At 47.0% G+C, this 23,723-nt stretch overlaps 1 protein-coding gene across 7 annotated transcripts; it reads right to left on the bottom strand.

Moving 5' to 3' along the window:
- Nucleotides 1-1,145: 1,145 nt before the first annotated feature.
- On the bottom strand, nt 1,146-21,728 carry Calcoco2 (calcium binding and coiled-coil domain 2). 7 transcript variants are annotated; one of them, XM_060386880.1, is made up of 16 exons: nt 21,633-21,728; nt 16,946-17,134; nt 13,719-13,821; nt 13,459-13,592; nt 12,587-12,712; nt 12,299-12,424; nt 12,013-12,138; nt 11,712-11,840; nt 9,988-10,055; nt 9,749-9,818; nt 8,918-9,034; nt 8,486-8,563; nt 6,161-6,253; nt 4,598-4,703; nt 2,292-2,323; nt 1,146-1,357 (listed from the first exon to the last, which is right to left on the bottom strand). In XM_060386880.1, exons 2-16 carry the CDS (start codon nt 17,123-17,125, stop codon nt 1,316-1,318), a joined length of 1,530 nt encoding a protein of 509 aa, XP_060242863.1. In that variant the 5' UTR covers nt 17,126-17,134; nt 21,633-21,728; the 3' UTR covers nt 1,146-1,315. The 7 variants fall into 7 exon arrangements, with proteins under 7 accessions (XP_060242863.1, XP_021501005.2, XP_060242865.1 ...); XM_021645330.2 differs by having other exon boundaries at nt 21,646-21,717; XM_060386882.1 differs by lacking the exon at nt 21,633-21,728 and adding an exon at nt 17,361-17,473 and having other exon boundaries at nt 1,146-1,638.
- Nucleotides 21,729-23,723: the final 1,995 nt, after the last annotated feature.

Genomic DNA, 23,723 nt, shown 5'->3' with positions numbered 1-23,723 from the left:
TTCCAACAAGCTTCTCACACACATAGAAATATTCAAGCTTCACACACATTCAAGCTTCAACCTCTTTACATATATACACACATTTTGTGGACGGGGCAACTTTTCCTCCCAGTTTATACATCCCAGCAAATCTTTCAAGCAGAACTCACAATGTGGTCACATCCTAGTGAAAGATTGCAATGAGTCTATGTAGAAAAACACATTCCCCAATACCCTCACATGATCAAACGTTGTGTGTATTAGGAGAAACAAATGTAAAAAATATTGAGCTGGGTAAAGTGGCCCATGCCTGTAATCCCAGCACTCTGGGAGGCTAGCCTGGTCTACAGAATGAGTTCAGGAGAGCCAAGGGCTTGTTACTAAACAACTTGTTATAGATTAACAAAGTGTAAGCAAGTAAGATAAATCTCTCAATTTCTTTTTACTGGCAGGCAATTTGTGGTTACAAAGAATTATCTTACAAAAGGTAATCTTATAAAAATCTTAAAAGAACCACATATGCCTACCTCAACTATTAAGAGCGTGTCTTTCTGAACTTTAATGGATTTTTAAAAATGTAGTTCTGTCAACATGCATACATGCCAGAAGAGGGCACTGGATCCCTGATTGTCACTATCTAATCCTTTAAAATCACAGCAAGTAGGAAAGGCTACTCATCGCCCCCAGGTGAGAAGGCAAGTGAGGGGGATGGCTGGAGGAGCCTTTTGCTTAATGCACAAACTTAAGGACAAGGACCATAATCAGAATGTCTTTTAATTCTTTAAGTTAAAAAAAATTTAGAGAGATGTACATTCGTCTGTTCCTTCCACCATGTAGGCTCTGGGGCACAGAACTCAGGTCACCAGCCTGGCATCGTCTTTACCCACTGAGCTAATACCAACCCCCTTCAACTTTTATTATTCATGTGTGTGTCTTTGTGTGCACAAGCCCACAGGTCAGGAGAGGGTCAGAGCAGAGGTCAGATCTCCAGGAGCTGGAGTTCAAGATGGTCTGGAGCTACCAACAAGGCTGCTAATAGCTGCTCCCTCCGTTTCTCCAGGAAGGACTGAGTTGGCTCACAAATTTAATCCCAGCAGAGGCAGGTGGTTCTGTTCCAAGACAGACAGGGCTACAGAGTAACATTGTCCTGAAAACCAAAACCCATGTCATTTAAAAAGTAGTTTATTTTAAATATTAAGAAGATTAACAATAGTGTCATTCTTACAATCATACATAACTATGAAAGTTGCAAGCTCAGATACTTCTTAACAGTTCCTAAATCAGTCACTAAGACTTACGGACAGGAAGCAGTGGCTCAGGCCCATGGTCTGAGCACTTATAAACGTGTTACAACAGGATTGCTTCTTTCCAGGCCAAGCTGTGTGACATAATACATTTTATGTGCATAGGAAGGAACAGAAAATGCCAAATTAGAAGCATCTAGATAGAAATAACCCCTTTTCCCTGGCCCCTCCCATTTTCCCTGAGAGTAGCTTTGAACTCAATTCTCGTCAAGTACGGGCTTTCTCAAGTGAAAAAACACACAACTTGAAAGTCTCCATAGTTGGCGTGCCAGGATGTCAGTGATTGCTTTCGACCTTAATTGGGAGGTTGTAGCTTCTACCTTTTTTTCCAGGGCTGTAATCATGGCTACATTTTCTGTCAAAACAAAAAACAAAACCAAAAGCTTCTTTTGGAAGCTCATGTATCTTTGAATCTGAGTTCCCTGCTCTATTTTGGGATAGGTTGATTTCGGTCAGCTGCGAGTCAGCAGAACCTCCATCCCAAGCACTGCAACTGACGCAGCTTAGACCCACAGGGTGATGGGCTGGGAAGCAATGGTGGCTGGCTCTGCCTCTTTGTCACTGGGAAGGCCTTAACACAAAATGGACAGTTCAAAAAACTCCAGCTTGCCTTTGCTGTTGCTCCCAAAGTCACACCCTAAAAGGCACACCCACAAGGCAAGGTCAGGACCAGCCTGAGCTTTGCCTCAGACATCTCAGTGTCTAGCATCAGCACATGAAAGGCACTTATTCACATATGGAGAGAATTCCTGGGGCCAGTTCACCCCAGGACTTACTGTCAAAGCAGACACAGTTGGCCCTACCAGGCCTTGCTTTGTTGGCTGCCCAGGCCAATGCTGATAGAAAGCCACTTCTCCTTACCTCAACAAGCTACTCTAACCCTGAGCCCAGGACAGACTGGGGTAACCCCTGCAGCTATCAAAATGAACCGATCTCTTTCATAATTTAGAGCAGGAACGGGGATTTCACACTGTTGTTCGTATATACTCTCAAGAAGCAAATACTTACCGTGGAGCAAAGACTTTCTTTGAGACGATCTTCTAAGGGAATAAAAAGGATTCCACTTAATGAAAACTCACATGCCCACACCAGCTGAGATGTAATTAATAGATGTGCTGTAACCATTCATTCCTTCTCTCACCATGCAGGGCCTTTGGAGGGTCAGCACCAAAGTCTGCTGGCCTCTATTTTGTCAGAATCTGTCCCTTTTTCATTGTGTGTGCGTGTGAGCAGGCACATGAGCCACAGCAAACACAGGGAGGTCAAAGTATAACCTCAGCTGGGAGGTGGTGGCACACAACTCTAATCCAAGAACTCTGGAAGCAGGTGGCTCTAAGTTCCGAGCTCAGCAGGGTCTAGAGCTCGGAAGAGTCAGAGCTGCACAGAAACCATCGAGAAACACAAAACAGAGAAAGCGTCGTTCCTAGTCTGCTTTGCCTAAGGCAGGGTCTCATTTGCCCAGACAAGCTAGGCCATGAGATTCCTGTCCTGTGTAGAAACACTGGGATAGAGGTTTCTTCAGCTCTGAACACCTTTCTTCAGCTCAGAGAACACCTGACTCATTCAGCCCCTTCCCCAGCTCAGTCTTCAGGTTATTACTAAGCAGGTTCTCTACAAGAGCAGGGGGAAACCATCTCAGTGGTCACTAAGACCTATGCAGCCCTGAGCAGTGGGAAGAATCAACATTTCATTACTGCGTCCGGCTGGCTGGTTCCTCCACCATCCATCCCCCATCCCTCAGCCTGAGGTCTATTCGGGGAAAGAGCAGAGTTTGACAGGATCTCATTCTGTAGCCAACTGTTGTAAACTGTTCAGGATGATTGGAGCTGCAAATTAGGAGCTAGTCATCTATCTTACCTGGAGTTGTTAGATACTAGTTTAGTTAACTACAGAAATAAGCTAGTCTCTTCCACGTGTTTTCAGGATTATAAACAGACAGCACATAGCTAGAAACAAGCAACATCTATTTAGATATGAGATAGGTGACTGTGCACCATGTAATGGTAAATAGATAAATGGCCTTCAAATGCTTCAGAATGTGACATTTAAAGATTTTAATAATAAAAGGCTTCTCTGTCAGAGATACATCTGCTCCTAGCAGCACGTCCAATTTACTTCAAAGAAACAAATGTGGCACAAGAGCCACTGAACAAAAATTAGGTAGGCCAGTCTTCCAAATTTCCAGCTTTACAGAAAAGCCTGTCAGATATTATGGGCAAGGTAGGCTGAAGATTGGACGCTCCAAGGACAGAGAAACCTTTGGTGACTGTCCAGGCAGTCAACTGTCTATCACTTCCCTAACTTTTAGAAGCTGCTTGCCTGAACTTTACATATTAGGTAATATTTCCTCCATGTTTCCGATGAGGTTGCAGACTATAATTAAGCTTAAGTTGTTTGGGAACTTTTTAGGTTGATAAATTTTAAGTGGCTTGGTACACTAGGCTAGGTCTCACTTAGGATAGCTACAAATACAAACGCAAACAGACTGGACATTGTAAATGTAATTCTTACCTGATAATTCTCACAATCATTCTTAGTTTAAGGGGGCCCGTGTAGCAGATATAAACATGTTTTCGTTTTGTGCTGTGTGGGATATGGAAAGGTCTTTGGTACAGCTCAGGTGAAAAGGCTGGACTTCTAAGAATACGTCTGGCTGACCTAGCTTGGTATTGCCCCCCAAAACCCAATGCCCCTAACCAGCAGAGGGCCCAAAGGGTTCAGTGTCCCTTGCCCTTACTAGCTTGCATTTTCTCCTAACTAGTTTTGGGGGGGGGGGGCAATCTTTCTTTCCACTGGCTCCTCAGCTTCTGTTCAGCAGGTCTTAACAATGCTAGCTTCAATTAGCATCACACACACACACATTAGTGGGGGACCGGGATGTTGGCAAGAGGTACTTCCTGCTGTGAGAATTTGAGAATATGAGTTTTCTTTGAAAACACATAATTATAAGAATGTTTTCACTTTAATCCCTGATATGGAGGTGTGGGGCTGCTTTGCTTTGCCTCCTGCTCTAGCAGAGGCGTCATTTTGCCAGCTGCCGGTTATGACGTCTGGAATTCTGGGGAACTTTTCAAAGGTTATATAAAATGCTAGGGCCTGGGGGGTTGTTGGTTGCAGCTAAGAAAATCAGGTACAGCCTTCACAGACTTGCCAAGGAACACCCCTAAGCAACAGGAAGTAGTCTGAGGAGAACCTGATTTTATTCAGGGATGTCTTTCCTCTTTCCTTTTTAGAGAAGGGTGAAAGAAACTAGAAGAACCCAAAGAGTAGTTACAGCCACATACACTTTGTCTGCAATGGTAAAGTTGTCTTACCTAGATATGGGTTTCCATAGCAAAGGCCTGAATTGTTCCTAGCATCTCCTTGGTCTGAAGGTTGCTGAGTCAGTAAGCTCAGTTTACTGTTCTCCTTTTGTAGGTTCTAAGGACAAAAGATTTATGTTGATAGATAGCAACAAAGAGCTATAGGAACTAGGCAGATGCCCACTAGACAGTTTCCAGTGAACAGTGGCGTTGGGCGTTGGTAAAACTGATGTCCCACAAGTCTTAAGCACATATTTTTTCTGTGTATGATGGGGGTGGGGTATGCACGTGGTATGCAAGTACGAATATGGAGGACAACTCTTCGGAGTTGTTCCTACATGGTTCTCGTGGCTGGCTTAGTGGTTAAGAGCTTGTATTGCTGGCCAGGCATGATGGTACAGAGCTTTCAGTCCCAGGAGGCAGGGTCAGGCAGATCTGTAAGAGGTCACCATGGTCTGAAGAATGAGTTGTCAAGAAAAAGTGAAAGTTTATACTGCCCTTTGATTTTCAGCACCCATGCTGGGGAGTCCAGCTCCAGGTCCAGGAGGATCTGACCTCTGGCCTCTACACTCACAGGTGCACACCCACACACATAAAGATAATTAAAAACCAAAATTCTGCTTCTCTTGCTCGCACTATCCCAAGTGCTAAGAGTACAAGATGCACTCCCATGCCAGGCATTGATTTATCAGTTCTGGACAAATCGGCCCTCTCTCCTGGTGCTGGGAATTCTATAGACAACCTGCCCCTGCCTCCATCTAACCCAAGATGGCAAGAGACAGACCCCAAAAGGCTTCCTGTGACCTCCAAACACACCAGCAAACAATAAAACCCAAATCAGAAATTTAAGGGGGTTTATTGCTGGTGTTTAATGACAGCACAAGTGCACATGGCCAGAACTTCCAACCTATGCTGGGTACAGTAAGACTCTGTCTCAGGAAAAAAAAAAACAAAACCCCAAACCAAAAAACAAACAAAAAACCTATTGCAGTGCACACTTTGCTGTCTTTATAAGTAGAAAAGAACACTTGGGACACAGCCTTAGGAGGCTTACTGGAAGTGTCAATCTAGAAGTAGCAAGAACATTTACTGGCTTGGACCCCTGCTCTTTGATGCTGGCCACGAGATGAGTTAAAGTGCAACATTTCACTTGCCGCCATCTCCAACTAGTAAGGCAGTCAGTAAGTCAGTGTTTGACATATCCAGATAAGAGTGTATGGGTGAGGAAATGAACGTTTGGCACTGATTAGCCATGCCTGCCATAGCTACTTCTATGTATGACATACCACTGTCATGGCAACTAAGTAGAACAGAGAGGGTTTGTAATGCTTGTAATCCCAGAGGCAGAGACTCGAGGATTGCTTCTGGTTCAAAGACAGGATGGCCTATGTACATATGGAAGCCCTCTTTCTCTTCAGCTAACCTGCTTTTTCTACAAGACACATCCTTATTCTGTACCCCAGGGTTGGCCTGGAGCTCATGCTGTAAAGCCAGGATGGCCTCCAACTTGAGTTAATTGTGCCTTACCCTCCCAACATGAGCTACTCAGGATTTTCTTCCTTCTTTCGCACTTACAGAGATTTTATCTTGCAGTTCATCTTTCTCAGTTTGGAGAACCTGATTGTCCATGTTGCATCTATGTAGCCTTGTCAGGTCAGACACCTCATCCTGTCATCCATAAAGACATTAGAATTAGGATCATATAATGCAATGGAGCCAGGGTAAGGGTAAGAGCCTGCAGAGGGGCTGGCTCCCAAAGGGAGGACTCAGGCTGGGGAGGGAGCTGGGGGCTTAGCCAAATGCTGAGCAGGCAGGACAAGGTCAGTGTGTTCTCACCAGGGCAGGTTAAGAGCCTAAAGAGAGGCAGGGGGAGCTCAAGGAAGAGCTACAGACATAGCAGAGGTAAAGGTGACTGAGAACCTTATAATCCTACCCAGCCGGGACAGGATGTTAGCTCTGGAGACAACTTGCTCTATTGAGGCCTGGCTTGCTTGGGAGGACTCTCTCCCAGTGTGCCACAGGGCACACAGACTTGGCTCCGAAGCCTCCCAGGAGGACAGGGTTCATGCTTCAGGAGCTACCGTTCCTTGTTTGTACATACATTCATATCGCTCTCACACACACATTTTAGCTAATCCTATTAGTTTTTTGGTTTTTTTTTTTTTTCGATTTTTTTATTTGAATGCTGGTGCCCAAACTGCTGTGCGCTTCTAGCCGACCCTGAGGTAATCGAGAGAAGACTACCCGATGACAGTGCTGTTGACAGGCTTCTCGCTCCCCATCCCCACCGGCTCCTGCTGGCTCTTCTGCTCCTGCTTCGCTTCCTCAAAAGGCAGAAATAAGAAAGGACTCGAGTCTGCACTGAACCCCCCCCCCCCCCATCATTACAGAGCTTTCCCTGACATCCATGAACGGGCTGGGCCTAATTCCCAGGGACCTTCCCCATGCCCAGGCTGGCCTCTTTAGGAACAGAAAGGCTCTTAACAAAGGTGTACATTTCCTGGGCTCTCACACCCCTTACTTTCCTGGGCCCCTTCAACTCTGCCACCTACCATTGCAGCAGCCCTGAGTTGCCTGAGCTGTTTGTGGAGTCGCTGACACTCTTTGTACTTCTCTAAGTAACAGGCTCTGCCAGCCTCTACCTTGGCCTTTAACCGGTCCACCTCTCGCACTAACTCCTCCTCCGTGGTTCTCTCCTTGTTCTTAGGCTCCTGAGGTACAAGACACAGTCCCTGCAGTCAGAGGGCTTTTGCGTGGGAAGGGTTTACTCTGAGCGAGGGAGGCAGTTCAGGAGGGAGGCAGTTCAGAGGTAGAGGCTTGCACAGCTTGTGGAAGGTCCCAGCAGCAAGCAAAAAAAAAAAAAGCCAAGAGTCCTTGGGTTTTGAAAGATCCCGAGGAAAGCGAAGACTAATCATAAGGAGACTCAAATCTATCTTTTCCATACTCAAAAATTCACGTTTGCCCAGCAGAACAGGAAAGAAGTGAATTAAATGGAGGGAAGGAGGCTCAGAGGAAGAGGTTTAGCGCCAAGACTGGCCCTCACTCACCAGATGACACAAACAGCCAGTGAACTAACCAGGGAACTTGTGAGCTGCCTAACCACTCACGAGCTGTGGGCTCAATTGTAAAGGTTGTAAGTAATTAAACTTTAAGTCTGTGGGCTCAATTGTAAAGGTTGGTTAAGTAATTCAATTTCTCAAAGCCCCACCTATGGGCTGAACCTGAGAGCTGTCCTTAGGCAAACCCTGGTTTATCCTATCCGATGTGGGGTGGCTTCAAAGCCATGCAGGTAAAGAGGACCCTGAATTCCCACTGCTCATGCCTCCATCCAGACCTGGAGGAGATTGTAGGGTAAAGCTGACCAAAGATGACCAAGAGTGAACTGGCTCCAATGAGACAGTCGACACCCTCAGACATCAGAATCCTCACATTTTCCCATCCATTCGGGATACACAGCTTTCAGGTACCTGTCAGCATCATGAGGGTCTCTTTTACAAGAGCTTATTACAGGAAATTACTAGTTAATTAGGGCTGCATTGCTACCTAATTTACTACTGAGAATGATTCACAACCAGGATAAGTGCTAACACCAATTTTGGCTCTGGGTGTTATAATTTCCTGTTTTATGGCCCTTTATACTTATTAATTTGTTTCTCACATAACTCCGCAGTGAGCAGGGGTTATTTGGTGTGGCTCCTAAGCCCAAGGATGGATGTATCTGTCTGCTAGTCTGTGGTGGTCATTCCCTATATCCGCCCCTGAAACATCTTTTACATGGCAGATTCAGTCAGTGTCCTAGACAGAAAGTAACACTGCCAGGCAACTGCTGTTCTAACGCCTTATCCTTTCTGTCTCCTGGAAGTAGACCCTCACGCAACCACACAACAACGGTTGACATGCCTGCATGCGCTCTTCTTTCTTCCTCAAGGCAGTTTCTTTCTCCCTCCTAATTTCCTCGGTCCACTCAAGCTTCTTCCCCTGCACAGAAACAGATTTTAGTACCAACGCTGGGAACAAACAGACTCGTGTGTGCACACAACCCTGAGCACAGCACGCCTGCTGAACTCATGAGCAGGCAGGATGAAGAGGCATAGGTTAAGTCATTTAATAGTTGAATAAACCCATGACATAACCTCACATGAGGTGGCTTCTTTGGGTCGTGTGCTCTGTTGCAGCTCCCAGAATTATAGAGGCAGAGACAGAAACTGAGCTCCAGGCCAGCCCGGGACACGGTTTGATGAGAGGCCGAATCTCAGCAGGTAGCAGTGAAGGAAATCAAGCCTTCTTCTGAAACTTTTCCCAGAGCCACTAAAGAAAGGTGTTAAGTGTTACCTGTTCAGTTATTTTGACACGGTGCTCCCAGTTAATTTGTTTGAGCCACAGATGTGTCCTTTCTTTGTCGTGCTGAGCAAGCTTCTCCAGTTCACTGTCTTTACTTGACAGCTGGGTCTAAAGCAAAAAAAAAACAGTAAATTCAACAGGAAGGCACAGAGGGCCATTAGATTCTAATTAGACAAGAAAAAAAAAAAAAAAAAACCTTCCCTAGCCACGCCCACTTACAAACAGCCCTCCGAACAGCGCCCCATGGCTGGCAGCCTTACAGCCCAAGATCTGACTCATTTAAATGAGTCAACGAATCGTGAGTTTGTCTTTCTACCTAAATACAGATCAGGTCTGCTTCACATTCACATTAAAAAATTCATGACAAGTGAAAAATCATTGTTATGGGTGATCATCCTTAGAGTTAGCTCAAAGTATATGAATTCACATTAATTTCCTTGTGGAACTTTACTGTTAATACCCATGCAGGATTATGTTTGGGAAACTGTCTTGTCAATCAATTTGATCAGACTGGGAAACGCCCAGACATTGCACCTGCAGACATTTCTAAGGAGGATAATAAAGAGGGAGAAAAAAAAAGGCCTTTCTTGAGTGACCTGGGTAGAATACATGGGAAAAGCTGACGCCTGCTTCTTTCCTGGGTGCTGTGGGGTGAGCAGCTTGCTCTGCTAGACACCTCCTCCACTGTCAAGAATTCTTCCCCTGTCAAGAGCTGGAGAGCTGTCCTGCCCCCACTGCAACAAACTGCATCTTTCTGCGCTGCTGACTGGAGGGCAGAGCTAAAAAACCAAAACCCTTTGCCAAAAGGGAAGGGCCACCTACCTGAAGCTTCTCCACTTGGAGCTTGATAGTCTCCATTTCTGAGACTATCTCCTGGTTGTATTCTTTCAGTCTGTGGAAGGGAAGAGATGACTGTTTACTGATTCCAGATCGACCATTCCAGGATGTAACTGACTTAAGACTGCCCTGGCCCATGTCTACAGTTAATTACCCCCTACAGAGGAATTCATTTTTTTATTTTTCTTTCCTTTCACTCTTTAAAAGAGAGGAGGCACACTCACTGGAGCACCTCATTCTCCCAGCAGACCTTCTGCTTTTCCACATCTTGTTCCAAGGCCTGCAACGCCTCCTGGAGTGAAACACAGAGATCATTTAAAAAAAAAGTTTCAGTATGTTAGGCAGAGAGAAAAAACGTTTACTGAGCCCTGGGGAGGTTGGTTTTCCTGAGGAATGTCCTTCCCAGCTTCAGGCATTAACACGTTGTCCCCAGCAGGTGGTGCTACGGAGGCCACAAGGTGCGGCAGTCTCTGGAGGAAGTGCCAATCACCGCGCTGGGGGCGGGGCCTGAAGAGTTGGCAGCCCTGCCCTGCTTTCAGTTCCCACTTGGAGATGTAGATCACATCTTACCTTCCCGCTCCTGCCACCCATTCCTGAAGCTCGCTGCCAAGAGGCTCCCCCACCATGGTGGATTCACCCCTTGGAACTGTACAGCAGAATAAACCCTCCCTTCCTCGCCTTGCCGCCCTTGGTGGCGGTGCTCTATCACAGCAGCGGGGAGTGACGTCAGTAACTCCGCACTACTTTATATTTGTTTTAAAGATATTCTTTCCATACACACATCCGTTGGTTGCTTTTGCAGGGCTTCATCGGGAGCCAGGCTAGCACTGCTGAGCTATGGCTCCAGCCTATTCCTTCCAAATCCAAAAACATGTAAGGCACTTGCTATTGCAGAGGATATTTGTTCCGTTCCCACCACCCACAGGAGTCTAATTTCAGGGATCAGATTCCTTATCGTTTCTTTGCAAATGTACAAGCAAACACACATACGTTTGAAATGAACAAACAGGTCTGCCTCCAACTGAGATCTGCCTGCCTCAGCCTTAAAGTGCAGCTCCAGCTAGGTGTGGTGGCTGATGGCTTTTAGGACACTCAGCGGTGGAGGTCACTGGATGTGCAGTTAGTTCAAGGCCACCTACATAGCAAGCTCCAGCCAGAGCTGCATAGTGAGATGAGCCTGTCAAAAAAATAAAGCATTGCCACCGGGTATGGTGGTGGTACATGTCTAATTCCATCCAGCATTTGAGAAGTGAGTTTTAAGACCCCACTTAAAGACCTCAGTTTTGAAGAACCAGAGCATTTACCCATGAATCCACTGTAAAAATGTATTGAGTGCCTGGGACACAGCAGGCATTTTCCTGAGGACAAAAGCTCAGCTACCCTTTAGTAGTGTCCAAAATTTGGTAGGAGCCACCTGTAATTTTAAGAATTGGCAGCTGAGCTAGGCCATGGTGGCACAGGCAGGCCTGTAATCTCAGAACTCTGGGAGGCAGAGGCAGGTGCATTGCTGTGAGGCAGGCACGGTCTGAGTCCAGGACAGCCAGGGCTACACAAGAAAACCCTGTCTCTAAGAGAAAAAAAAAATAATTTAGTCCCAGGACTTCAGAAGCAGAGGCAGGCAGATGAGTTTGAGGCCAGACCCAAACACAAAATTAAAAAAGGGGCAGGTTTTTTTTTTCCCCCAGACGGGATATAAAGCAGCTGTTGAACCTGTGAGTTGCAACCTTTACAGTAACAGGAGCAAAATTAGTTATGAAGCAGCAATGACAATGGGTTCATGGTTGGGGGTCACCACAACAACCCTGTGTCAAAAGGGCCACAGCATTCATTAGGAAGGTTGAGAACCCCGGGTGTAAAAGAAGGCCACAGGTCACAAGCCACAAACACTGGGTCAGAGACAGTACTGACCAATGTGGTCCAAGTTCACCTGTGACCAGCATCCACCTACCTGCTTTTTCTGGAGCTCAGCCTGTGCCTCAGAGAGCATCTCCTGGAGGTTGGCACAAGTGTCTGGTTTCAGTGTCTGGTTTTCTTGGTAGAGTTCCTCATTGAGCTGCTCCATCTCTTCCACCCTCTCCTGGAACAGAACAAACACACAGCTGTGTCAAAAGGGCCACAGCATTCATTAGGAAGGTTGAGAACCCCGGTTGTAAAGGAAGGCCACAGGTCACAAGCCACAAACACTGGGTCAGAGACAGTTACATCTGACCTATGTGGTCCAAGTTCACCTGTGACCAGCATCCACCTACCTGCTTTTTCTGGAGCTCAGCCTGAGCCTCAGAGAGCATCTCCTGAAGGCTGGTACACGTGCCTTTCAGTGTCTGGTTTTCTTGGTAGAGTTCCTCATTGAGCTGCTCAGTCTCTTCCACCCTCTCCTGGAACAGAACACACATCTCTGTGTCACAAGGGCCTTAGCATTCATTAGGAAGGTTGAGAACCACGGGTGTAAAGGCCACTGGTAACAAGCCAGAAACACTGGGTCAGACAGTACTGACCTATGTGGTCCAAGTTCACCTGTGACCAGCATCCACCTACCTGCTTTTTCTGGAGCTCAGCCTGTGCCTCAGAGAGCATATCCTGAAGGCTGGCACACGTGTCTTTCAGTGTCTGGTTTTCTTGGTGGAGTTCCTCATTGAGCTGCTCAGTCTCTTCCACCCTCTCCTGGAACAGAACACACAGCTGTGTCAAAAGGGCCACAGCATTCATTAGGAAGTTTGAGAACCCCGGGTGTAAAGGAAGGCCACAGGTCACAAGCCACAAACACTGGGTCAGACAGTACTGACCTATGTGGTCCAAGTTCACCTGTGACCAGCATCCACCTACCTGCTTTTTCTGGAGCTCAGCCTGTGCCTCAGAGAGCATCTCCTGGAGGTTGGCACATGTGTTTTTCAGTGTCTGGTTTTCTTGGTAGAGTTCCTCATTGAGCTGCTCAATCTCTTCTACCCTCTCCTGGAACAGAACAAAGGCAGCTTTATTCCAGTGGGAACTTCCAGCCTATGCAGTGTAGAGGAAAGGAAGGAATGTTGGTGTCGTGTCTGCTTTCACCAGGAGGGAAAGATGAGCAAATTTAAGGCCAGAAGAAATGAGGAGGCTGGGCCGTGGTGGCTGCACCCTTCTAATCCCAGAAGCTTGGGAGGCAGAGGCAGGCGGATTATCTGTGGGTTCAAGGCCAGCCTGGTCTACAGAATGAGCCTGGACAGCCAAGGCTACATATACAGGGAAATCCCCTGTCTCAAAACACAAAAATAAAGAAATTATAAGGAAGACTGAGCACAGTGGCACATTCCTAGAGGCTGAGGCAGGAGGACTACTGTCCTGAATTCTATGCCAGCCTGGACCATAGTGTGAGGTAGCTAGCTGTGCAAGCCAGTAATCCCAGCACTTGGAGGCAGAGCCAGGTGGATCTCAGAGTTCAAAGGCCAGCCTGGTCCAGGACAGCCAGGGCTACACAGAAAAACCCTGTTACAGCTAAGGAATTGAATAGTTGCACAAGTTCCAGAAGGGAGAAATCATGTATTGTCTTGACTTCTTTTAAGCATTCCCAAGTCATTCCTGAGCAGTTAGAGTAGTACCAGGTGATTTTTCCAACAGTGATGCTATCTATAGCAATTTCACACAGCCTACTGACTCAGTCCACCTTAACCTGGGACCTGTTTGTTGTGCTACAGAAGGCCTGAGGGGAGATGGCTACTGACCTTAGTGGTAACAACCACTATGTCGTTCTCCGTTTCTGCGCGGAACTGGAAAGGGATACTTGCTCCCCGGACCACACCATTTAGATCCACGTAGCAGAACTGGTAATGTTCATCATCCTTGGGCAGGTAATAGGCTGAAAGTGGAATGTGATTTTTAACACACCATAAGATCTGTACCATTTCAAACAAACACACTGTCCCAGAAACAACTCATAACTGCGGCCAGGGTTCTCAGCATGTTTGACCTAGTGTTTCCCTACCTTTAAATTTGACCTCCTGCTGCTTGGAGGATTCCTTGCTTGGGTCGTCGGGCACGACAACCCACATGAAGGTGTAATACTCCCGGGTCGTCTTCCATCCCACCTGCAAGGAAGAGGGGCTCTAATTTAGCACTTACAGGACTTGATGAAAAAGCTTTATTTGTGCTGGGTGTAGTGGTGCATGCCTGCAATCCCAGCACTCAGGGAGTCAGAGATGCAGGTAGATGGCTGAGAGTTGGAGACCAGCCTGGTCTACAAAGTCCAGGACAGCTAAGGCTACACAGAGAAACCCTGTCTTGGAACAAAAAAAAACAAAAACAAAAACAAAAAAAACAAAAATTTTTCGGGCCTAGAGAAATGATGGCTGATGTTCTTGCCAAGGGAAAAGCCCTGTCTTGGAAACAAAAAAGGAAAAAAAGGAAAAAAAAGCCTTATTTGGGTAGTGCTTTTATTAATTATTTTATGTATGAGTGTTCTATCTACATGTTCACCAGCATGCCAGAGTTGTGGCCATTATATGGCAAAAAAAATACAGTATTTCTCAACTTGTGGATTGAGTCCTCTTTGGCAAACCTCCATCTCCAAAAATATTTACATTACAAATTAAATAAATATTAAATGTTTTACATTATGAATTAAAAATATTTACATTACAAGGGCCATGGTAGCTGGGTGTGGTGGTGCGCGCCTGTGATCCCAGCACCTTGGGAGATAGAGAAAGGCTGATCTCTGTGTTTGAGGCCAACCTGGTCTAAAGTTAGTCCAGAACAGGCTACAGAGAAACCCTGCCTCGGGAAAATAATAAAAGGGTCGTGGCATTAGGAAGGTTGAGAACCAGTGATCTAATATAACAAAAAATTGACTAAGGTAGACAAACATCTCAAAATTTCAAATAAGGAAATAAATCTGCCCATTAAGAGAATTCCAAGTTTTCTCTCTAACTCAGCCAGTTGTGGAACTATAGTTCTGGTACTTGAGAAGCTAAATCAAGAGGATTTGAGGCCAGCCTGGGCTACACAGTGAGTTCCAGGCTAAAATCAAATCCAACAACAAATGGAACAACCAACTATCCAAAAATATGCACAGTGTTTTGAGGAGCTGGGCATAATGGAGCTTGCCCCATAAATAATCACAGCTACCTGGGGGCTTTGAGTGTGAGGCCACCCTGACCTACATGGCAAAGCCATAGAAGCATATAGAAAGAGCGAAAGATGAGAGAACTAGAGAAAAATGGGCAAATTTAAGGCCATATGAAGAGACTGGGTAGTGGTGGCACATGCATTAATCCCAGAACTCAGGAGGCAGAAGCAGGCAAGGGGATCCCGGAGCTGGAGGCCAGACTAGTCTACTGAATGAGCTCCAGGACAGCCGGGGCTATGGAGCACAGGACAAACAATGTATGTGTGCTGAGGCCAACGCGGCAGAAGGTTCTGAGGGGAGTTACCAGATAAGAAAGAGCAGTGTCTTATAAACCTCACCCTTCAGTGGATTTTTTTTCTTTTGGAGTGTGTTAGGGATACGGAACAGGGTCTCAATGCACAGCTCAGGCTGGCCTCAAGGCTGCAATCCTCTCGCCTCATGAGTGCTGAGATTACAGGGCATGTGAGACCAAGCCAGGCCATAAATGTGTATAATGAACGCTTTTTTGGTGATAAGGAAAAAAAAGTCTGGCAGCTTTAATGATCTTTTCTGGGTACTGAGCACAGTAGGTCAGGTGACGCAGGACACAGCCTGAGATGCCTGAGTGGAGAAATTCTCACTAGATGTGAAGACAGGGGTAAAAGGGAATTCAAATCTTATCTGAAGGACAAAAGGACAGAGAATAGAAAGGGAACCATTGAGTCTCCGGGAGAATATTCAATGAAAAGAAGCCAAATTACCATTTATTTTGACCATGTCTGAGCCTAGTAGGAGGAAGACAAAAATCCATTTTTTATGTACAAGGGACTCAGAGCAGGGCTCAAAAGCTGTACTGCAAGCTCATCAGAAAATCCTAGGGCCTTTTAGACTCATTAATGTACACTTTATTGCTGGCAGCATCTCAGCCACAGAAGCCTGTGGTGGGACAGGAACTCTCATTCACATCCTGGAGTTTTTCTTTTTTTTTGAGACTGGGTTTCTCTGTGTAGCCTTGACTGTCCTAGACTCCCTTTGTAGTCCAGGCAGGCCTTGAACTAAAGAGATCCACCTGCCTCTGCCTCCCAAGTGCTGGGATTACAGGCAAGCACCACACTCAAAATATTAAAATTTTTAAAAAGTCATTCAGCCTGAGGTGACAGCCGTTCAGCACTCTAGACAGAGGCAGAGGCAGGTGGATCTCTGGGTTTGAGACCAGCCTGGCCTACAGATCAAGTTCCAGGACAGCAAGGAGTACACAGAGAAACCCTGTCCCAAAAAAACAACAAAAAAAAGGAAAGCAAACAAACTTGGAAAGACTCCTCACCCCACCCCCAGAACTACTGCTGCCTTGGACCAAGGCCAATGTCCAGCAGCCAGCAATGTCTACCCTTGACTCTCTCCAAGTCTGTCTCCTTATTAATTAACCCTGCTCTAAAACTGGAAAACAGTTAAAATACCAGGTCAGCCAGGGGCGGTGGCGCACAGTTGTAATCCCAGCACTTGGGAGGCTTCAAGGACAGCCTGGTGTCAGAGAAACTGTCTCGAAAAACCAGAAAAAAAAAAAAAGAAAAAAAAAAAAGATTCTGAATAGGCAATGTACCACTGCTAAAACTTGAACACTGCATGCACCTGCAAAGCTAATTTCAAGACCATCCTCAGCTAGTGAGTTTGAGGTTGACATGAGACCTTTTTCCTCCTGCTTTGAACTTGGTATCGGGAACCACTGCCATTTGGGCTGCACTGAGGGAAAGCTTTAGAAGGGGGATAAGAGAACAAAACTTTGCAGTCAAGTCACTTGCTCTACTTGGATGGAGGATTTTGCCTGTATGATGCATGTACACTGTACATGCCCAGCGGCCCACAGAAGGCATCAGATCCCCTGAAACTGGAGTCATAGACAGATAGCTTTCTATGTAGACCAGGCCGGCCTCAACCTCCGAGATCCTCCTCCTGCCTCTTCCTCCCTGAGGACTGGGATTGAAGGTATGCATCAGACAAAGTTAAAAAAAGATGCTTGTATACACTGGTGTGTGATGAGGGAACCCTAGAGAGTGCCCTTTGCAATTTCTAATTGGCCACTGGTTCCTCATTGCGCCATTAAAACTTACTTTAAAGATGCCGATCCAGTCCTTGCGATGAGGGATGAACTGCGGGGTGAAGACATAATAGCACATGACGTCTCCTCCGGGGACATAGAACTTCTCCACACTGTTAAACTGGACCTGAGAGAAAGCGCAGTGGTCCACCAAGGCAGCCGATATGGGGGGATCACCCATCGTGTTTTCCATGGTGCAGGCCTGTTGGGAGATATGGAAGAGTATGTGAGAACCTGCCTCAATAAGTTTTAGCCGGGCACGGTGAAATGTGCCTGCAATCCCAGCACTCAGGAGGCAGAGGCAGGCGGATCTGAGTTCAAGGCCGGCTTATTTCTTGGTTCTACTTTGAAGTGAACCCAGCTAAAGCCTCTTCAAACTCCTCCAAAGTCAGGGATTTTAGCTTGTTTGCTTGGCCGGCCTGTCTCACCATGAAGCCCTGGCTGGCTTTGAACTCAGAGATCCACCTGCTTCTGCCTCCTGAGGGCTCGGATTCAAGGAGTGCCTGGCTCTACTTTCCCAGAAGCCAGTCCTGTCTGCCCCCCCCCCCCCAAGAAGTCGCCAAGTGGACTTTGGAGCACCAAGCAGTCTATGGGGCACAGGGCCAAGAACTCATTGATTTTTTTGGTTTGTGCCAGAGTCGGTCCACATCCTGAACCTCATGCCTCAGGAGTTTTCCCGAGGGGGAAGTCACAATCCAGCCCATCCTTTTCCCTTGTAATAACAAGCTGCTGTCTGCAGGATGAAGGCTGGGCATCCATGCTAAGGAAGATGGGCTGGGAGGTCTCCAGTCATGGTGAGGTCATCATGCTACCCGTCCCTAGCCAGAAGGGATCACTTTATCTGAGCATACAAAATGATTTGCCCTTTGATTAGGGATTGTGACAGACAGGAGCTCAGTCAGGACGCCTCAGTGCCCTTTATCCTTCTTATGACACACAGGCCTCACCACATACACAATGCAGTGAGAGTAACTGGCCCTCAGTACTCTTTGAAATGAATGAATATATGCACGCCACTTGTCAAAAAGTAAAAGCCGGAAAGGGCTTTACGGGGGAGACTCAGCTGGGATGTAACTCAACGACAAACTGCAGAGCTAGTTTCCCACCACCCCAAAAATAGTAATGACATTAAGGATTATCATAGTATTAGATTCCGGTCACACCGTAGCACACACCTACAATTCCAGTAGAGGCAGAGGAAGGTGGATTGCTGTGAATCTGGTCTACAAAGTCCAGGACAGCCACGGCTACAGAGAAATCCTGTCTCAAACAATCAAAAAAGAAAACCAACAAAACAGAACAGAACAAAACAAAAAACAAAAAACCCATCACAGACTGCCATGTGTGGTGGAGCATGTCTTTAACCCTAACACTTGGGAAGCAGAGGCAGATCTGTCCCAGGCCACCCTGGTCTAAAGCAATCCAGGACAGCCAGAGAAATCGTCTCAAAAACCAAAAACAAAAAAATCATTTAGACCCCATTACACGCTTTTTATACACAAACTGTGGCAAGCTGTTTTATAAAGAATAGTGGTGGCTTGGTCCAGTCTCTTTCCTACTAAAAGAAACTGAACACAGAGAAGACAGCCCACCCATGAATGACATTAAAGAGCCATGCTGAGGTCTGTCCTGTATCTCAAGAGCACTGGCTGCTTGTCCAGGGGTCCTGAGTTCAATTCCCAGCAACCACATGGTGGCTCACAACCATCTATAATGTGATCTGATGCCCTCTCTTCTGGCATGCAGGTGTACATGCAGAGAAGAGTACATAAAGTCCCAGGAACTAGGTGGGCTCTTTGCTCCTAAAGAAACCTGACAGTATCAAATAAGCCTAAGTTTAATAATACAACTCTCAAAACTGTTCCAAGAAGCACCGATCTTACCCCGAAGCAAGGAGCAACAGCCAGTTCTACTACTTCTCAATCGGGGCGTACCTGCCAACTCTGGGGACGGGTCTTAGTTCCAAACACTTCTACATGAGCCTTTCATAGTCAGGAAAGGCAGACACTGGGCGTGGTGCCTCTCACCTGAAATGCCAGCAGCATTCAAGATGCTGGAGGAGGCAGCCTGGTTTACAGTGCAGGAGCGATCTAGGAGAGCCAAGGCTACTTTTGAAGGACCTGTTCAAAACTAAACAGGCTGGCCAGGCAATGGTAGCGCACACCTTTAATCACCACCCTTGGGAGGCAGAGGCAGGGGGCTCTTGAGGGGTATTTCCAGGGCTCCCAGTGTTCCATAGAGAAACCTCTCAAAAAAACAAAACACACCACAACATAAAGCAAATCCCTCCCCTTCCCCCCCCAAAAAAAAGGAAAAATAGTTCTGGGAAGCTACACACAACTAGGATAAAATGAAAGTTCATGGTCTATGCCTATGCAGCTTTGTTTTTTCCGTTTTAGAAATATTAGCAGGGCGTGGTGAGTCACGCCTGCAATCCCAGCCCTGGAGAGGCAGAGGCGCAAGCAGGATCCTACAAAGTCCTAAAGTCAAGGAAAGCCAAGGCTACAGAGAAACCCCATCTAGGAAAAAACAAACAAAAAGTTTTAGGGCTATAGAAATGATGGCTCAGTGGTTACTAATATCTGTTCTTGCATGAACAGACCTAGGTTCAGATCCCAGCTCTGCCCTGGCAGCTGAAGAGCATGTTCATTCCAGGGGACCGAGAGCCCTCCCTTCCGGGCTCGTCACGCATTGCACACATGATGTTCAGCCACAGATGTAAACAACACACACACACACACACATATATGAAAAAATAATAAATCCTTAACAACAAAATTTGTGTAGATGTGTGCCAAATGCCCACCAGAGCGGCTAGATGGATCCCCTGGAACTAAAGTTCCAGGTAGGAATTGAACCCACATCCTCAGTGCTCTTAACTGCTAGGCCACCTCCCCTTACCCTTGGAAGGGGTGGTTCTAGGGCCTCGGTGGTGCAAGTCCCTGATCCCTGCACTAGCGAGGCAGAGGCGGGTGGGGGTTTGAGAGGCCAGCCCGGTCTACAAAGCCAGTTCCGGGGTAGTGAGGTCTGCAGAGAGAAACCCAGTCTGGAAAAAATCAAAAACAAAACCAAAACAGAAAAGCTGAAAGGGATGGTCCCGCTGGCCTAGGTCGTAGTGGCGGCACGTGAACTGGGCTCATCTTAGTTCTCGCATATTAACCCTTTTCAGGCCTCTTAACAAGGTATGAATCTGGGGCTGGAGAGATGGCTCAGAGGTTAAGAGCACTGATCTGCTCCTCCAGAGGTCCTGAGTTCAATTCCCAGCAACCACATGGTGGCTAACAACCATCTATAATGAGATCTGGTGCCCTCATCTGGCACGCAGATGTACATGCAGGCACAATGTTGTATAAATAAATATTAAAAAAAAAAAAACACAACAAGGTATGAATCTGGCTACAGTTAAGATCCTGTGTGTGTGACATATGAAGAGTTCATCTTCCCATGCCTTCTCCTGAGAATAGGGGAGCGTGACTGAACAGTTAAGTACAGCCAGTGTCAGTTGGGTTTCTGGTTTGAGGCCGTTCTCCCGCTCTAAAGCCCAGACTGGCCATGAGTCTTCAATACTTTTCCATCAACACCCATCCTCTTTAAAAGGAGCCCAAATGTACAAGAATGTGCAGCACCCAGCACTCCGAGAGGCAGAGGCAGGCAGCTGGCTGTGAGCTCGAGGCCAGCCTGCCCCAGGATAGCCAAGGCTACAGAGAGAAATCCTGTCTCAGGAGGAGGGGGGCGTGTAACTTGTTAGTTTTGGGTAACACGGGATCCCTTGTCCTTTTCAAGGTCTTTTTCCTGGCAGCTGTCCTGCCTGATACAAGGTAGAGCTTCAGAACGCCTGACAACACCTGAAAAAACAAGCTGTCTGGGCATCCCTAGTCACGCATGACACATTAGCCTACAAAGACCTAACAAATAACCTCCTTTGCCTCCCCAAGTCCTGGGATTAAAGGCACGCACCACCACTGCGAATGAAGTCCTCGGATATAGGCGGCTTTTGAAAACCACCACCACAACAACAACAAAAAAAACCAAACACCTCGGTTTCCCGCTCATCAGGGAAGTTATGCCACAACCCAAATTATCCTAAGATCCATCCACCGCCCCTTGTCGATTTGCCTCAGAAACAAGGAAGTCGTAAGTTAGAAAAGTCGATTGGTGTTGAGTGGAGACATCAGCACCGAGGTGGGGAGAAAGCCACGGGAGATACACTGTAATAGAGCGGGTCACTGACACGCCTTTCGTCATCTGGGCTGCCTACAGCCTAGGACGCACAAGGAAAGACGCTCCAGGGATCTAACTTGCTGAGAACGGAGAGGACCTAAACAGAAAGTAACTCGGGTCGGAGTGACGTAGCGGGCCAGCGCCGGGGAACCCCGGTGACAGGGGGTGGCCGGGCTGTAGAGGTACCACCGCGAGCCACCGCGCTCGGACCCGGCTTCTGTCATCGGCGACCGTCCTCCCGGGAGCCACCAGCCCCACCACCCCATCCTGCATCCCGGACCTCTCGGACCGGGAAGGCGCCCCATGGTCTCCGGGAGCCACGATCGCAGACGCCGGCCCTCCAAGACTGACTGCGGCGAAGCCAAAGCCCCCATCTCCTCAAACACCGTGGTCTGCCTGTGCGGCCCAGTCCAAGCCGCAGAAGCCTAAGTTTGGGGGATCCCGAGGACCAGCCACACCCCTTCATCTAAGGCACTCACCGGGGACACCTACCAGCAGGGGCGCAACAGCAACAGGGCACCCGAAGTCGGGTGGACAGGACTATATAAAGGCCCAAGGGCTAGCCAGGCCCCGCCCACAGCGTCACAACAGTCACAAGCCCCGCCCCCTCGCCCCGGCCACCTGCAACTTTGAGTACCGCTTTTTTTATCTGCCTCAGAGCAAACTGGTGTTTGCTTTTTTAATTTGCTCAAAATGCATATCTTCGAAAGGAAGTTGAGGGTTTGTTTTACTTCTCCTGGATCTCCATGAAGACTCTGGCTTTTCATCCTGCTCCACACACACACACAGGATTAAGGTAGTGAATACTCGTAATTCCAGTTTTTGGGACGATGAGGAAGGAAGGTCAGCTGTTCAAGGTCAGATTTGACTGAAAAGCATGTTTGAGGCTAGCCTGAGCTGAGACCTTGTCTCATAAATAAATAAATAAATAAATAAAAAGATTAATTTTTAAAAAAAGTCATGCCTCACTCCTGTCCTTAAAGGAGATCTATAAACCTTTTTTGGGATCTCCTGTAACTTTACTCAATAAAGTAAGGTGGGGTTTTTTTTTGCCTTTTTGTTTTATTTTTTTATTTTGTATGTATGTATGTGTGTTTTGCCTGCACACATGTTGATACATGTCCACCACTTGTGAGCCTGATGCCCACCTGGGTCACAAGAGGACTGTGGACCCCTTAGAACAGGGAGTTATGAACTGCTGTGAGCCACTCTGTGGATGTGAACCCAACCCAGGTCCCCTGCAAGAGCAACAAGTACGCTTTACTAAGGAACCAGCTCCTTAGCTTCTTTGTTGTGTTTCTGAGACAGGGCCTCTTTTAGGCTAGCCTTGAACTTAGTTTATTCAGTTTGTTTGTTTGGTTTGGTTTTTCCAGACTGGGTTTCTCTGTGTAGCCTTGGCTGTCCTGCACTCTGCTGACTAGGCCATCCTGGATGGAATTCAGAGATCGGAATGCCTCTGCCTCCCGAGTGCTGGGATTAAAGGCGTGAGCCCTCAATGCCCAGTTTGGCCTTCATTATGTAGATGAGGTTGGTTTTTGTACTCCAGGTATTCCTGTTTCCTCCTGTCCTGAGGCTATAAGCATGTGACTTCACTCCGTTTGTCTTATCTGAGTCACAGATTGAGGAGACTCTCTCTTGATGGCAGCCTCTTTATTATTTATTTATACTTTACTTTTGGTGTTAACTTTTTTGTGGTTTTTCTCTTTTTTGAGACACGGCTTCTCTGTGTAGCCTTGGCTGTCCTGGACTTTGTAGACCAGGTTAGTCTAGAACTCACAGGGACCCACCAGTGACCTATCTGCCTCTGTCTCCCTGAGTGCTGGGATTTCAGGTGTGTGAGGCCAGCTTTTGTATTGTTTTTGTTTGGTTTGGTTTTTCAAGACAGGGTTTCTCCAGGTGGTCCTTGGCTGTCCTGGAACTCACTCTGTAGACCAGACTGGCCTTGAGCTCAAGAGATCCTACAGAGTGCTGGAACTAAAGGTATATGCCACCATACCTGGCAGGTTTTTTGTGTTTGTTTTTTTGTTTGTTTGTTTGTTTGTTTGTTTTGTTTTTTTCCCCTTCAGTCTTGACTAAAGTCATAGCCATTTTAACATGTCTCACAGTGGTTCTCTCACAGAATGGCCTTGAACTCAGAGATACTCCTGCCTCAGCCTCTCAAGTGCAAGGGTTTCAGGTATGAACCACCAGGATAGCTGCCATTTTTTCCCCCCAGAAGATACGCTTGCTGCCTGTGGAAGGTTAAGTTTAGAAGCGTTCCTCCACAAAGGAGTTATAACCATTTGCACCTGGAAGGAAATTCTCTGAGCCACAGTAAGGGCATCTATTCTGAAGCAGTTTCAGATTTCTGACAGGGGAAGAAATGCTCTAAAATTCTGTCCCCCCTCCCGAGCATCTTGGGTTCTCTCCTGCATGCTCTCTGAGCGCCTCCTCTAATACCTGAGGAAGCCAGGTTGGCATAGGGGTTCATGGGAGAATCAGTTGCTGCACAATCCTGGGGACCCAAAGGCTATCCCAAAATTTTAAGAAAAGGCGGAAGGAAGAAGAGCAATACCAAAACCAGCTGATAG

The sequence above is a fragment of the Meriones unguiculatus genome, chromosome 7 (genome assembly GCF_030254825.1).
Source record: "Meriones unguiculatus strain TT.TT164.6M chromosome 7, Bangor_MerUng_6.1, whole genome shotgun sequence".
NCBI lineage: Eukaryota > Metazoa > Chordata > Mammalia > Rodentia > Muridae > Meriones > Meriones unguiculatus.
Note: the sequence above shows the minus strand (reverse complement) of the source record. Positions and strands in the feature narration are given on the sequence as shown.

Bases quoted from the DNA above. Each gene is read 5' to 3' on its own strand.
- Calcoco2 (XM_060386878.1), bottom strand. The intron at 13,822-16,945 runs GTAAGTTTTAAT...TCTTCCTTGCAG, and splicing joins ACTGGATCGGCATCTTTAAA to GTGGGATGGAAGACGACCCG. The intron at 9,819-9,987 runs GTGAGTGTGCCT...TCCCTTCCACAG, and splicing joins TGGGAGAATGAGGTGCTCCA to ACTGAAAGAATACAACCAGG.